The 15362-nt window shown below is 70.0% G+C and overlaps 1 protein-coding gene across 1 annotated transcript in view; it reads right to left on the bottom strand.

Annotated features, from left to right (window-relative positions):
* Positions 1–14618, bottom strand: part of MUC5B (mucin 5B, oligomeric mucus/gel-forming) — a gene marked incomplete at both ends in the record, with an annotated part of 29931 nt that extends 15313 nt beyond the window's left edge. Inside the window, 30 exons of the mRNA XM_080817865.1 lie at positions 169–366; positions 447–490; positions 849–993; positions 1087–1215; positions 1398–1554; positions 2270–2509; positions 2901–3080; positions 3752–3865; positions 3949–4087; positions 4392–4543; positions 4625–4725; positions 4811–4866; positions 5201–5456; positions 5683–5809; positions 6729–6823; positions 7056–7220; positions 7430–7567; positions 7912–7981; positions 8210–8320; positions 8635–8773; positions 8862–8979; positions 9072–9197; positions 9623–9824; positions 10609–10715; positions 10973–11063; positions 11188–11302; positions 11421–11682; positions 11963–12013; positions 12421–12492; positions 14549–14618. Coding sequence (XP_080673991.1) covers positions 169–366; positions 447–490; positions 849–993; positions 1087–1215; positions 1398–1554; positions 2270–2509; positions 2901–3080; positions 3752–3865; positions 3949–4087; positions 4392–4543; positions 4625–4725; positions 4811–4866; positions 5201–5456; positions 5683–5809; positions 6729–6823; positions 7056–7220; positions 7430–7567; positions 7912–7981; positions 8210–8320; positions 8635–8773; positions 8862–8979; positions 9072–9197; positions 9623–9824; positions 10609–10715; positions 10973–11063; positions 11188–11302; positions 11421–11682; positions 11963–12013; positions 12421–12492; positions 14549–14618 — 3970 coding nt within the window. The remainder of the gene's footprint in view (positions 1–168; positions 367–446; positions 491–848; positions 994–1086; positions 1216–1397; positions 1555–2269; positions 2510–2900; positions 3081–3751; positions 3866–3948; positions 4088–4391; positions 4544–4624; positions 4726–4810; positions 4867–5200; positions 5457–5682; positions 5810–6728; positions 6824–7055; positions 7221–7429; positions 7568–7911; positions 7982–8209; positions 8321–8634; positions 8774–8861; positions 8980–9071; positions 9198–9622; positions 9825–10608; positions 10716–10972; positions 11064–11187; positions 11303–11420; positions 11683–11962; positions 12014–12420; positions 12493–14548) is intronic.
* Between the last annotated feature and the right edge of the window lie 744 nt (positions 14619–15362).

Genomic DNA, 15362 nt, shown 5'->3' with positions numbered 1-15362 from the left:
GCCTCCTCTGCACCCCCGCCAGCCATGCCCAGGAGCAGGGGTGACCGGGGCCATTGGTCGTGCTGAGGACGCCCGCTCTGCCCTCCTGCTCTGCCCAGACTGTCACCTGGGGTCTGGGCTTAAGGCTTCGGGGGTGGGCGGGACCAGCAGCATGTCCGCCAGGCTCACCCGTCGTGGAGAGCGGGACCACGGTGGTGGTGAAGGTGAAGGGCATTGTGGACAGGGTTCCGGGACATTCCACAGCCCGACGGAGGATGGTTCCATTCTGTCCGCAGATGGCCACCAAGCAAGCGCCGAGCCCGTCGGTCGTGTTGTAGATGACGTCCTCGTAATGGTAGGTCCTGCCCTCGTAGACGCAGGTGCAGGCTGGGAGACAGGCCCGGCACAGGGCTCACTCGCAGCCCTCAGCCCTGGCCCCAGCCCCGGGGGCCGCCCCTTTGCCTTACCTGTGAGGCTGTGTGTGCACTGGAGGCCGCCGGCAGTGCACTCACTGGGGAAGAGGAGAGGGGAGCGCTGAGGGCCCGCCAGGCCCCGCCAGCACCCCTGCCCGGCCCCCTGCCCCCTCGCCCCCGCCAGCACCCCTGCCCGGCCCCCTGCCCCCTCGCCCCCGCCAGCACCCCTGCCCGGCCCCCGGCCCCCTCGCCCCCGCCAGCACCCCTGCCCGGCCCCCGGCCCCCTCGCCCCCGCCAGCACCCCTGCCCGGCCCCCTGCCCCCTCGCCCCCGCCAGCACCCCTGCCCGGCCCCCTGCCCCCTCGCCCCCGCCAGCACCCCTGCCCGGCCCCCGGCCCCCTCGCCCCCGCCAGCACCCCTGCCCGGCCCCCTGCCCCCTCGCCCCCCCCCCACTCACCAGCTCTGGCAGTTTTCTGCCGTGGGGACCCTCGCGCCCACGTCATGGTAGTTCCCGTCCTCATCGTAACAGCCGCACTGGGCCACGCACTTCATCTGGTCCTCGCTGAAGAACGGCTCGCTGGGCGGGCACCTCGGGTAGCAGCCTGGACAGGCACAGCGCGTGGAGGAGACTCACCCTGGTGGCCGGGTGCTGGGCACCGTGCGGGGCGGCCACCTGTCCCTTCCCCGCTCCTCACCTTCCAGGCCCGGCAGGTCGTGCAGACAGCGGCCGCCCGGGTTCCGGCAGGTCCTCATGCAGGGCGCCCCGCACGGCTGGTAGTGCCACTCGCACTGGCCCTCGGGGTTGTAGTAGTCGCAGAACAGGGCTGAGCGCGGAGGGGGGTGGCTGAGGGTGCACCCCTTGCTTCCAGCCCCGCCCTCAGCACACTGGTCCCGTCCCGTGGCGGCCTGCCCAGCTGGTCCGTTAGTGCCCGGACGTGGGCCTGCGTCTGGGCACCCGGGCCCCACCCCTGCCCGCCCCTCAGCGCCGCAGCAGAGCCCCACTCACGGCAGGTGTCCGGGGTGCGCCAGGACACGCACACGCCCACGTCGCGGCAGGCCTGTGCGTAGGCGGCCACGGCCGTGCAGAAACACTCACAGTCGCCCCCCGAGTCGCAGGCGCACGCGTCGCCCACGCAGGCCTCGTAGTACTTGGCGGGGTCCACCTGGGGGGCGGAGGAGGGGCCGCTCAGCAGTAGTTGGGGGACCTCCAGCCCTGCACGAGCGCGGGAGCGGGCTGCACACGCACCCCACGTCTGCGGTCTGAGATCCGTGCCTCCCACCCGCCTGGCATTGTCACGCACACCCACATCGCATCTGTGGTCGCAGACGGCCCTCCCCACGGCCGTGTCGTGACCCTGCTTGTCTCCTCGGGATGAGGGGACAGCCCCCTGACCACACCCCTCCCTCAAGCAGCAGAGCCCAGAGGGGACCCAAGACACGTTTGCCACCAGCCTGTCCCTCCTAAGCCGCCCACATGTCAGCGGCAAGTCCTGCACCCTGAGACCACGTTTGTGCGCGGGCACCCGCGCCCTCGCGAAAGTCACAAGAAGGACCTCAGGGAAGGGTCTCGGAGGAGAACCGCCAGTCCCCGGAGCGCGCGAGGCCCGGCTGCCAGGGAACGTGGGTGGGACGGGGAGGCAGCACCCACGGTCCGGATGTCTCGTAGCCTCACTTGCAGGGGAGGGGCCCGAGTGCTCAACGAGCCGCGGGGATGCTCCGGCCGGGACCCCGGGGTGTCGTGGCACACCGCTTGGACCTCCCACGCGCCAGCACCGACGCCCAGTCCAAGCTCGGAGGCCCAGCCCAGGCCAGACCCAGTTCTGCCAGAAGTGGGAGGCAGCCCCAGCCCCCAGGTCGGAGCCCGGGTCCTCAGCCCACCTGAGGGTGGCAGGCGGCGAAGGTCACGCTGTTGATGATGCTGCACTGCTTCTGGGCCCAGGACTTGCGGTACGGGTTGGCGGTGCAGGGGTCCCTGGGGGCCGGGGCGTCGGGGCAGGACGGGGAGAACTTCCAGCTGTTGCCAAACTCCAGGGCGCTGCCCACCACGGACTGGCTCCGCGTGGTGAAGTCGTTGACGGCGTTGTCGTCGAAGTTCCCGCACAGGCCGCAGACCCGGCCCTGCAGACGGGGGACGGCGGCACGGGGGGCTCAGGGAGCAGCCTGAGGGCACAGCACCGGCCCAGACCGGCAGGGGGACTCCAGGGTAGTGCCCTGTGAACTTGCAGGAGGACAGGCACACAGTGGGCCCTATAGCCAGCGGGCGGGCAGGCGGACCGGGGGCAGGCAGGCCTAGTGGGCGTGGGGACCCGCGGAGCGCGAGCGGCGTTCTGACCAGGACTCGGCCTGTTGGGCGGTTTGGCCTTGACACGCCCTTCAGAAGCCGGCGTGGAGAGCGGACTCGGCCCGGCCCTCCGTGGCTCATGAGCTGCCCGAGGGCCCCCTCGGGGACAGATCTAGGAGTGGGGGCTCCGACCGTGCCCAGAGGGGCCTGCAGCCCGCCGGCCCTCACCTTGTAGTCCTGCTTCAGCCTCACGAACACGCTTGTCCTCCGGTCCCAGGACAGCACGAGGCCGCCGCGGGTCTCCACGGTGAGGTAGTTGCCCATGTGCCGGACCTTGTAGGGCGGCTCTCCGCCCGGCCCGCGCTGTACCGCCCTGTAGCCGCCGTCCTGCAGGACCAGCTCGTAGCTCTGCGGGGGACACACGGGGCAGCGGCTGCAGGGACTGAGGGGCCGGCTTGAGGGCCGGAGCCCACCGGAGGCCTGAGGCAAGGGCCCCACGGGTGGTCAGGGCCCAAGGCGCGAGACCGGGGTCAAGGAGGACCGGGCTCCCGACACTGTCGGCGAACACGAGGCCGGACCTGCGCAGGGAGAGCTGGGGGCCTGGGGAGGGGCCACGGGTCAGCAGGGGCGATGCCCCCAGAGAGCAGTGTGGCTCTCCGCCTGGTGAACGCTGACCTCCCTCGGCTGGAACTGGGCGCCCCGATGGAGTGGGCTGAACACAGACCCCCACTACGTGTGTCCCCATCCCAGCCCTGGAGGCTGTGAACGCGGCCTTGTCTGGAAGAAGGGTCTCTGTGGGAGTCAGGGAGGGACGAGCTCACCCGGATTAGGGTGGGCCTCGGCCCAAACACAGGTGTCCCTGGGACAGGAGAGAAGGGGCGGGCCCGTGGGGGAGGGGCGGGGGAGGCAGGAGGGAGCCCCCGGAGGCTGGCAGGGGGCTCTGCCCTGGGACCCCTGCTGCCAGACTCCTGGCTCAGAACCGAGAGAGAATGCATTTCTCTGGCTTCAGGTGCCCCGGCTGTGGCCATTTGTCCAGCCAGAGGACAGAGAGAAGGACAGGGCTCCCGGTGGTCCCTCACCTCCAGGAAGAGCTTGATGGCCTTAGAGCAGGTGACGCCCGTGGTCCCGCAGGGGACGTTTTCGGTGACAACGCGGAAGGTCCCGTTGGTCGTGCCATTGCCCCCGCAGTAGTCCTGGGACGGGCAGGGGTCAGGGTGAGCTCAGGCCGCGGGAGCAGGCGGGCCGGGTTGGGGGACGCGGAGGGGCCCCCGCGCACCTGGACCAGCGTGTACTCGCAGGTCCCTTCGAAGCCATAGCGCTCCCCGTCGAAGGTGATGAAGTGACCGTCCCCATAGGCCACGCAGGTGCGCAGGCAGGGCTCGTGGCTGCACACCCACCGGCGGCTCCTGCACGTGCTGAGGACGGCAGACGGCTGCTCACCCCGGGCCCAGGACCAGCCCCGGCCGGCCACCCTCTGCAGAGGGCTAAGCGGAGGGGGCAGCGTGGGCATCGGCCTGCCGCCCGCCTCTCTGGCTTCCAAGTCCTCAGCGCCTGGTGAGGCAGGGACGGGGGTCCTGGTGGCAGCTCTGACTGGCTGGGCCCTGGGGGCACCTTCTAAGGACAGAGGGGACCGTCCCGGGCTTTCCCAGGGGTGGGGACATCGCCAGGCCTCGGCTCCTCCCCCACCTCCCTCCATCCCACAGAGGGGCCCCGACCCACCAGGTGTTACAGTCCACCCGGATGGTGTCCCCCGGCCTGTAGACAGCCTCGTTGTGCAGGCAGGGACAGTCCTCCTCGGCCACACAGCCCCCGCTGCCATCCGACACCAGCCCCAGGGGGCAGACGCAGCCGGACACGCAGTGGGTGCTGAACTGTGGACGGGCACGGCGTCAGCGCTAGCCCCCCCCATGCCCAGGGACGCTGGGGCGCAGCCACTCTCCCCAGCCACTCACACAGTCCACGTCCAGCGTGTGGCAGCTCCTGAGACACTCGGCTCCGGGCGCGCCCGCCGAGGCATTGCTGCAGTCCAGGTACACCATGGGGGCCACACACCCTGCAGGGGGAGACCGCTGGGCTGGGAGGGGCCGCAGCCCAGGCCCACGGAAGCCCCTGAGCCCGGGCGTGGCAGGAGGCCCTACCTGAGCTCCGATGCTCCGCCGCTCCCAGGCAGCTCAGCCTCCCCGCCACACACGAGCTGCGAGAGACAGGCCGGCCTGCTGGGCCCACTGTCCACCCACCGCCCCTCAGGCCCCACCCAGCGCTCTGCCCAGAGCCCAACACACACATCCCACCTGGGCACCGGACCCTCAGAACCCTGCCCCTGGCCAGGGGCGGGGTCCCTGTGTACCGCACAGCTGAGGGGCGGAGGGCGAGCATCCCTCCCAGGGAGCCCTGCTGTGTTTCAGAACCGTCCCAGGAGGCCCAGAGACCGTCGGGTATGACATGGGGGGCCAGAGCGTTGCGGGCTCAGGACGGGGTGTCGGGGGGGCAGTGGCGCGCTGGGGGCACGGGCCCAGCCGGCCGCTTACCACACCACGCCATTGTCATGCACCACCTCCCCTGGGGCCAACACGGAGCCACGGAAGTAGCAGGGACAGGCGTCGGCGGACACGCAGGCACCCGAGTCATCCAGGAAGGTGCCCGCGGGGCAGATGCAGCCGTCCACAGGCAGGAAGGGGACGCTGCAGGTGACGTCGACCTGGCTCCGAGCGCGGCAGGTGGGCTGGCAGCCGTCCACCACGTAGCTGTAGTTCTGGGACTGGGGGCAGCTGCTCACATACTTGGCTGGGGCGGGGGCAGCGCTTGGTCAGTGGCCGGAGCGTCCCTCCAGGCTGGGGTTTACACAGCCCAAGACAGTTTCCCCCTGACACCGGGTCCTCGGTTGGCCCGGACGAGGAAGCGTGGAGCTCCGGCTGAGAACGTGGGAGTGGGAGTGTCCGCCCGCCCCCCGGGTCCCGGGCGCCCTGGCCCCCACCCCCAGGGCAGCCGGACCGGCCTGGGGGACACTCACTGCACACGCCATCCCTCCAGCCGCTGAGCAGCACCCCCTTGGCCGCGCAGGCGTGCACGTAGGAGGACAGGGCGGCGCACAGACAGTCTTCGCTCTTCTCGCAGTTACACGTGTCGAACATGCAGTTCTGGGGACGGGGCCGTGGGGGGCCGTCAGGGACCCTCCTCTCCCTCTCCCTGTGCGTCCTTCCTGGGACCCCCACCCGGGCCGGGCGCTCCACCACAAGCAGGGCCCTCAGCGCTGCCGGATGGGAGCGGCGGGGGCCTCGTGGAGGGCCCCCGGGAGGGACCCCTAAGGGACTGCGCAGGCCAGGTTGGGGAGGGGCAGAAAGAAGGCCCGAGGCCATGCTAAGGTCAGGGTCAGGAGGGGCCTGCACGGGACCGGGGGTCCGGCTGCACTCCACAGATGCCACCGCTCGCGGGGCACACACGTGGGGTGACGAGGGGAACTACGCCACCCCCAGTGTGGGCAGAGGTGGGCCCAGCCCTCCAGCTGCAGACACGCCCTCCCGAGGGTGCGTTCGTGGGCACTGTGGGCTTTGAGCTTCGGGGAAAGTGGCCCTCGAGCCAGCTGTGTGGGTTGGGTTGGGTCCCCCCAAAAGGCATGCAGAAGTCCTAACCTCCGGGGCATAAGAAAATGACCCTCCTGGAAACAGGGTCTTTGCAGATGCAATTAAGATGCGGTCATCAGGACGGGCTCTGAGTTTGGGCACCGACACAGGGGAGGGGCGCGGAGGCAAAGCTTGGGGTGATGTGGCCACAAGCCTGGGTGTTACCTGGAGCCCCAAGGAGCTGGGAGGCGCAGGAGGAAGGTCTGTAGCCTTAGGAGGGAGCGTGGCCCGCCCACCCCTTGCTTTCAGTCTTCTGTCCTCCAGGACTGGGACAGAAGCACTTTCTCTAGCTTTTAGCGACCCCGAGAACCACACCCACGGTGGCAGAGCTGACAAGCTTGCGGGACCCAGGGAGGACTGGCCGACCTGGGCACATGCTGGAGCGGGGAGCCCCGAGAGGAGGCCGGAGGCAGCTGCAGGTGGGCCGGGTTCTCACCGAGTGGAAGGGCGTGGGGTTGAGCACAGAGTGGCAGCGGGAGAAGGCTCCAGCCGGGTCGGTGAGCAGGGAACACCAGTGCTGGGCGTAGTTCTCTGGGGCAGGGAAGGCGAGCCGGCTGGCGGCCGTCCCCACGGCCCCTCCCCGGCGCCTCCCACCCCGCGGCCTCCGCTCCCGCCCCCACCCCCGGGAGAGCTGTGACGTGTGGGGCCGACCCACGGTGCCGATGGGCCCCAGGCCCTGCCGCCCACACGCACCCGCGCCCAGATGGGGAGTCCCCCAGCCCCCCCCACCCAGGTAAATGGGTGCTCCCAGGGGTGGGAGTACCGTTCTCCACGCTGAGGGAGCAGGGGTCCTCGAAGCTGTTCTTGACGTTGGGGCAGGCGGCCTGCGTCTTCCAGCTGTTGGCGAAGGCGGCGGCCGTGCCCTCCACCACGCCGCTGAGGGTCCGGAAGTCGTCGGCCTGGTTCTGGTTGAAGTTCCCGCACAGGCCTGGGGGCCGAGGCCCAGGGAGCGGGCATCAGTGGGGCATCCAGCCGGGCCATTGCACTGGCCCCGCGTTCCCCCCAGAAACCCTCGCAAGGAGACCAGCCAGAGAGCCCCGCCCCCGGTCTGGTTCCGGCACCATCGGCAGACACGCCACCGGGGGTCAGCCCAAGGGCAGAGCCTGCCTCCCGCCCGAGCCCCCCAGCTGGCCTCACCGCACATCCGTCCGTGGTAGGAGGGGTCCAGCCTGAGGAGCACCTGCATGAGCGGCACCAGCTGGACGTGCAGCTGCAGCCCGAAGCCCGTGTGCGCCAGGACGAAGAAGGAGGTGGGCCGGAAGACCGTGACGTTGGCTGCGGGGGTGGGGACAGCGTCCGAGTCAGGCTGAGGCCCTTGCCGGGGCGACAGCCCCGGGGGCGGGGAGGGTCCTCCGGGGATGGGCTGGGAGGAGACAGGTGTACGTCGGGCCCTGGGAGTGGGCGGTGTTGGGAGTGACCGGTCCTGGTCCCCAGGAGGCCAGGCACCGAGTGTGCTCCACACCAGGCCCCCGCGGGTCAGACCACATCCCGCTTGCGGGCGGGATATTGAAGAACGGCCCCGGGCCGTGAAGAACAAGCAAGGGACCCAGCTGGCCGCATGCAGGCTCTGGGAGCAGGCCGCCCGGCTGCAGCCTGGCCAGCCGTCCTGGGCCACGCACCTGCGGACACGGGCAGCTGGGTGTAGATGGAGTTCACGAACACCCCGCCGTTGGCCTGGATCTGGATGACCTGCGGGGAGGAAGCAGCCAGGTCAGTGCAGGGAGGAGCCCGCCTACTTGGGGGTCCAGGGAGCACCCCCGGGGGCCAGCCCGGCAGAGGGGCGGGGAGCTCCGGCCTCGAACCTCCGGCTCCGTGGGACTCGGGAGCGGGGCTGGGCCTGTAAGCGGGGAGCGGGGGTCAGTGTCCTCTGGGCCCATGTGTCCTGCCAGCTTCCCTGTGTCCCTGCGGGAGCCTCACCGTGTCCCCGCCGTTCACGCTGAGCGCCACCGATTTGAGGCAGTTCTCGTTGTCCGTCAGGCCGCACCTGCGCAGCTCGGCTAGCACGCTGAAGCTGCTCCCCGCACACGTCTGAGGGGCAAAGCCACCAGGGTGCGGCTGCACGCACACGTGTGGGGCCTGTTCCCAGCACTGCCCGTGTGGGTGCAGACGGGTGGTGGCCCACGGTGGCCCGCGGCCCCGGCGGCCACCTCCAGACAGCTTGTCTCAGGGTCTGGGAGCCCCTGGCCCAGTAAGCGTGAGCCCGGGGGCTTCCCTTGGAGATGGGACCCCAGGAGGAGATCTGGGGGGCCTCACCCTTCTGACGGCCATCATGGGACCCTGCATGGGGGCAGAGGGGGCCCAAGAGTCCCTGAACAGGTCCGCCAACCCCACCAGGGCCGCACCTTGGACAGGACGTAACTGCAGTCCCCGTGCACGTCGTAGAGCCTCTGGTCGTAGGTGGAGATGTGGGACCCACCCTGGACAGAGCAGGTGCCGGGGCACGGAAGGTCCTGGCACTGCCACAGCCCCCCGGAGCAGGTGCTGGGAAGGGGGGAGGGGGGCGTGAGCAGAGGGGACAGAGCCCATCCCATACGCCCCCACCCCGGCCCGGGCAGATGGGAGGCCCTACCAGGCGCTGCAGCTGCTGGTGAAGGAGGCTCCCGGGGCATAGGTGTGGCCCCCGTGTGTGCAGGGGCACTGCTCCAGGACCAGGCAGCCCTGGTGGGTGACATCATCCAGCACTGTGCCTGGAGACAGGGGGGCATCGTAAGTAGGCCGGGTCAGGTGCTGGAACCTCGGTGACCAGGGGCAGCCGGGGGCTGGGGCCAGGAGGACCTGCCTGGGGGGCAGAAGCAGCCGTCCACGCAGTGGTCCTCGCAGAGCTGGGAGCGCTGGGGGTTGGAGCAGGTGTCGGCGCAGGGCGAGCCGCACTCCCGGTGCTGCATGCTGGGGGGGCAGGTCTGGGCTGCAGGGGGGAGGCAGCAGTCAGGCCCCGGGACGCTGCCCGTGCACGGGGTGGACAGGCTTCTCCGATTTCAGCCATTCGTGTGCCACAGCCAGGCCCGGGGAACCCCTTGTCTGGGAGGCTGGGCCCCGCCTGTCCTGGACGCCAGCTCTCCTCTGGGTGAGGCGGCAGGCAGGGGAGCCCGGACCACAGGGCCTCCCGGAGAGCCCCTCTGGGCCCGCCTGGCTCCTGGGGTGAGCTCGGCTCGTGGCACCCAGCCTGGGTCCCCCAGGCGTATCCCCTTCTGCTCTCCTGCCCACCCTCCCGACCGACTCCCCCTGTCCCGGGTCCCCAGCCAGATGCCGGATGTCCTGCCCAGGGGTGTTGTCCCCGTCCCCAGGGACCCCTTGTGAGTGTGGGGGCTGGCCCTGTTGGGAGCCACTCACGGCAGAGGTCGGGGCCCCTCCAGTCCTGGGGCTGTCCCCCCGCATGGGCGCACTGGCGAGAGTACTCCACGAAGGTAGCACACGGGCAGGTGGGGCAGCGGCACAGGTCCTGGGTACAGGCGGCCACATACGCAGTGGGGTCCACCAGCTTGTTGCACTCCGCAAAGGCCGGGCCGAGCAGGGTGCGGCGGCAGACGCCCTCCTGGGGAGCACAGACGCTCGGCACTCTCCACCCTCGGGCCCTGCGGACATTTCCAGGCCGGGGGACCCCCTTCCTCCCCGAAGTTCCTTTTCTGCCTTCACCCGTCTGTCCGTCTGTCCCTCTACCCGCACATCCACCCACCGTCTGTCCTCCCTCCATGCTCCCGTGCATCTGTCGCCCCGCCGGCTGGCGGCCCTCCCAGCCTCCCCCACCACGTGGACCCGCACCCACCGGGTGCAGAGCTCTGCTTGGCTCTGGGGACTGAGCCATGACTGTGGACCCAGCCCCCGCCAGGGCTCCAGGACACACCTGCTCATGGTGTGAGCACCCAGGAGGCCAGTCAGAGGCGGGGGAGGCCCTCAGGCAGCCCCAACAGAGCCAAAGCCAGCCCACCAGGGAACCCCTCCTCCTTCTCCAGCAGCCCCCGCCCCCTACCAGCTGGGGGTGGCCTGAGCCTTCGCATCCTGACTTAAAGCTCACAGATAGACCCAAAAAGTGGGGCTTCCCCGCTCCCCACCCCAGGCAGGACTGTTCGTGTGCGGACACATATTTGCACATGCAGAAGGACACACACACGTGCGCTGCCCACACACTCCGAACGTGTGCGGTCCGTGGAGGTGAGTCGGTGAGAGGGCGTGTCTCCAGACTGGAGGCCATGTCCTCGGCCGCTTGGGGGCTAAGAGACCCTCTCTCACCCGGACACCCCAGGCCCCAGCCCAGGAAGCCTGAGCCTGCGCCTCTGGTGGGCCCCATGCCCTTGGGGAAGCAGGGGCCACGGGCTCACCACATCTGTGCAGTTGCCGGCCGGGGAAGACGGGGGGTCCTGGCACTGCTCTGTGGGCCCGTCCAGCTTCTGTAGGTTCCCGAACTGCAGAGGGGTCAGCCTGGCATCTGTGCACAGGAGGTGCTCGGCGTGGGGCGTGCTGAGGGCCCCTGGGGGCCGTGTGGGCAGTGGCTGCCGGGGGACCCCCTGCCCGTGCCCGGGGTGCCAGGAACTTCTCTCTGGGGCACCCCTGGCTTGAGTACTGCCCAGTGTCTCGGTGAGGCCGCCCCAGGCTGCCCCCTCCAGGCCTCCTCGGGACCATCCGGTCCCCCGAGGGACCCACAGGCTTCCTGCTGTTCCCTGAGCCCGGGGGGGGGGCACTCACTATGGGAGTAGAACTCGTTGACAGCCGGGAGCCCGTTGAAGTCCCCGCACAGACCACATGTCTGGTTGGCGTACTTGGGGTCCAGCTCCAGCTGGGGGCAGAGGAGGGCAGGTCCAGCCTCCGCGGCAGAGCCCTCTCCTCCCGCCGCCCTGCCCCCAGGGCTGGGAGGCTCGCCCCGACCCGGCCAGGAAGGGCGTGGGGCAGGGCGTCCTTACCAGGGCACTGTCCTCTCCGTTCCACATGAAGGTCAGCAGCGGCCGGACAGTGACCTTGATGTAGACGCTGCTCTGCTCCACCAGCAGGCCTGCACGGCTGTAGGGCAGCTCCTCTCTGGGGTGGAAAGTTCTGGTCGTCCCGCAGCGGGTGTCCAGCAGGGTCCGGGGCCCTCCCCGCACATCCCGAGCCCGCCCCAGAGTCCCGGCTCCGCCGCAGCCCGCCCCAGGCTCACCGCCGCCCGTTGATGAGGACGGAGCCGTTGGAGGCCTCCAGCACCAGCCCCTGGGTCTTGAGGACGACGTGGGTGATGGTGGGCCTGGAGCCGGCCAGGCCGCGGCGCAGCTGCACGTTGAAGTCCTCGTACGCGGCGCCGCAGTGCGCGGACAGGACGTAGTTGCACAGGCCGGGGAAGCGGAAGACGTCGCCGTCGAAGGTCTTGTAGTGGAAGTCGCCCCAGGTGCTGCAGACGCGCCCGTTGTGCGCGGGGTTCCGGGCTGCGGGGAGAGCGTGTGGGGCCCCAGCAGACGCCGCCAGCCCTGCCAGCCACCCGCGGGTGGCCGTCCCCGGGTCTGCAGAGGTGGGGAGCCAGGAGGGCGGCCGCTCGCCCGCGTCGCCGCCCTGAGCGCCCTTCCCCCTGGACCCAGCATCTGCGGTCAGCGCCCAGGAGAGCCGGCTGCCCGCACGGGGACCGGGGCCATTCAGCTGCCCGCACTGCTCCCCCCCAGATCTGGGAGTACCCCCGCCCCCCACCAGCAGTGGCCAGCGTCCACTCACAGCTCATGGTGGGCAAGACAGTGATGGGCGGGATGACGGTCATGCTCCAAGCTGTAGAGGGAGGCCAGGTCACACTAGAAACACGGCCTGGCCGGAGACCCCCACCCTTCTCGCTGGCCGCCATGACCCAGCCCATCGAGCCCCAGGACTGGGACTGCCCCTCCCGGGCCCTCCCCACCTGTCCAAGACACACTACTGCCCCAAGTGTGTGTGTGAACACAAATGTACAAGGTGTGAGCACATGCGTGGGCACATGTGTGAGCATGTGTGAGCCTTTCGGGCTCTCTGCTCTGTGCCTTAGCTTTCCAGGGCCTGTGCCCCCTGCAGTCCCTTCTTGTGGGCAGGTGGAAAGGGGTCTGTCCCCATGCCCCGTCCAGGTTGCCAGGCCACTTGGAGCCCAGCCCCTTCTGCCTGCCGAGGGCCGCCCCCCCCCCGCCCTCCGAGCCTGGGCCGCATACCGACGTCCACCCTCCTGCTGTGCTCTGTGGCCTGTCTGCTTGGCTGGCTGGGCTCCACGCTGCTCTGGGTCTCTGCAGGGAAAGGGGATGGGGGTCCCTGAGCCGCTGGACGTTCCCCGTCCTTCCTGGGCAGGCCCCATGGACATGCGACAGGGTGGAAAGCGGAGCTCCGCCGGGGCGGGAGGCCTCCGCCGGGAGCCTTGTGCTGACCCCCACCCGCCCGTCCACAAACGCAGGGTGGTGCCTCATCCCGCCCAGACACGGCCGTGGCGCTGCTGCCTCCAGGCAAGAGAACGGAATCAGGAAAAGGCGTTGGTGCCACTGACCCCGGCCACCCCAGAAGAGGGTTCGGCCCCATCCCGTGCGTCCCTTGGAGAAGGACAAAGACCGGCTTTGTTGGGGAGAAGGACACACACAGTTGGGGAGGCTTCTAGGCGTGACTTAGCAGAAACCCAAGACCAGAGCCAGATTCGAGTTAGAACGGTCCATTATGGCAGCAGGAGGCCCAGGGGCCCTGGTGCCAGGGTGGCTGTCCCCAGGGGCCTGTGTGCCCACCACCTCCAGACAGGGCCTCCTCCACCAGCCTGACTGCCCCGGTGGCCAGGCCCCCAGGCCCCCTCGCTGCCGTGGCGGACAGCGGCGAGCCCTCCCAGGCGCCTCTGCTGAGCTCAGGCTGCGGCACCCCCTTCACGCGGCCCTGACCTCCTCCCTTTGGTCTGCCAGGAGTCTCCATGCTCAGCCCAAGACGGAACTTCCTGGGGAGTGGGAGGTGGGGCCCCGATGTCCCCATATCCCCAGTGCAACCTGCTCGGCGAAGGGCACAGGGAGGCCATGGGGACGGCCTCTGCTCCCTGTTTGACTCTCCCAGCAGGGACCTCAGACCAGAAACCACAGGGCCTGGCCCGGCTTCGAACTTGCCTTTCGAGGGCCCCAGCAGACTGCGTTTCCTACAGGCGCAGACGTTACCCCTTTCCACGCCGGACCCCAGGCCAGCAGCTCCTCCCCCGTGAGCCCGGCCGGGGCCAGCCGCAGCCGCACCCCATGGTCAAAAGCCAGAGAGGGTCACGGCGGTGCTTGGCCTGCACGTCGCCTCCCCATGCAGGCCCGGTTTCCTCCCCATCCAGGCCCCGTCTCCACGAGAACTGACTCGACTCGGGGCCCTCCTCAGGCAAAGGCGCTCGCCCAGCGAGACAGGGTCTCCACCACCGGGGCCGGAGGAACGCCCGCGACCGACAGTGTCTTCGCGCTGCGGCCCATACACACCCCGACGTGGGGCCCTCCTCTCGGACGGCCTTAGCCCACCCCAGCGGGGTCGGCCCCCCCGAGAGGAGCGGGCAGGGGTGAGGCGGCCCGCTGGAGGAGCCACTCTTCAAGCACGTGCTGCGAGGCCAGCGCGGCCCAGAGGAGCCTGGAAGAGTCCGGCCGCGCGAGCCAGCAGGTGGTCGCCTGAACAGCCCAGTGGGCTGGGGGCCCGGCACCCCACTGGGAGTCACTCTGGGGAACTCCCCCACCCCCCAGCCCTGCTCCACGCCCAGGAAACGACTGACGGAGAGGGCCGTGGGCCAGCGTCCATATGCCTGGACCCCCCGAGCCCGGGCGACGCACCGTGGGGAGGTCTCACGGGAGCAGAGCTCAGGGCCGACACCGGGCGGGGTGGCCTGCAGTGGCCAGGGCTCCAGGCCAGCCCTGCTGGGTGTCACCCAGGCAGCCCCTGAGGCCGTGTCTCTCATGTTGACAGTAAGTATTAGGGCCAGTGGTGCTTCCCCTAGATGCTAAGTGCCACGGGGCGGCCAGGGAGCCCCTGGGAGCCGGGGGGCGGGCTCGACGGGGCGCCCCTGTCACTGTTCCAACCCTAATCTGAGCAGGAATTTTGGAGCCGCTGTGGGGAGCTCCAGGGACCAGCTCCAAGGACCCAGCCTCGGCCTCTTCTCCCACCCCCACCCCAACACCCTCTCAGCGGTTCTCCCCGGGGGCCCCAGCTTCTCCTGGATGGAGGCTGAGAGCCTGGGGGCCCCAGTGGGGACACACCGGGCGGGCTCTCGCCTGCCCCTTCTCAGGAGGAGGACCCCCGGCGAGTGGCCTGCAGGGCTCCCCTGCTGCAGAGAAAGAGCCGGGTCCTCGTCCTCACCTGTCTCCTGCACCAAAAGCAGAGCCGCAAGGACCCAGGCCAGCACCAGGCACCCGTTCGGGGCACCCATCCTGGGGGCTGGCACGGCGGCGGGCTGGCGGCCGGAGGGAGTGGGCCCCAGTGCTCGCTCCCTGGGGGCCCCGGGGCTTATATAGCAAGAAGCTTTGGCCCGGCGCCCGGCTCCTGGGCCACGCAGGGCTCCGTCCTTCCCCCCAAGGCGGCCACGTGTGTTTGTTCTTGGGGAGGGGCTGAGGCAGGAAAGACGCCTGGAGGAGGAAGGATTTGCGGCTCTGGGCCCCAGATTCACAGGACCCTTGCCCCACTCTCCCCGCCCCTCCGCAGCGTCTGAGCATCAGAGGGACGGGGTGACGGCCTGGAGCCAGCGGCCCATCCTGGGGGGGCAAGGCCCCTGCACATGGCCGCCCGAGCAGCCCTGGTCATGTCTCACTCACTCAGTAGGGAGGTGGTCAGCACGACCGCACGCCGAGCCCACACATCGAACCCCTCCCCAGAACCTGGATAAGGCCTCAGCCATCGGGTAGCCTTGGGCGCTGGCCGGGGGTGTTCACCCCGGGTCCCTGGGGCTTCTGCTCAGCTAGGGGGTGGTCAGCCATGTGTGCAGGGTGGGGTACCTGGGCTGCATGGCTTGTGGGGGTCCTGGGAGGGGGCTCCATGCCCAGAGACCCTAACCATGCCGACCAGTGCCGCTGAAGATCTCGGGGCTCCTCTCTGTCACCAAGTTCAGATTTAAGGGGAAACTGAGGCCCTGGGCGTAGACACCCAGGCTGGCCTTTGTCCCACGCCTGCCCTGGCC

The sequence above is a fragment of the Martes martes genome (genome assembly GCF_963455335.1).
Source record: "Martes martes genome assembly, chromosome: 10".
In the NCBI taxonomy this organism is placed as follows: Eukaryota; Metazoa; Chordata; class Mammalia; order Carnivora; family Mustelidae; genus Martes; species Martes martes.
The sequence above is the reverse complement of the archived record's forward strand: the minus strand, read 5'-3'. Positions and strand labels throughout refer to the sequence as shown.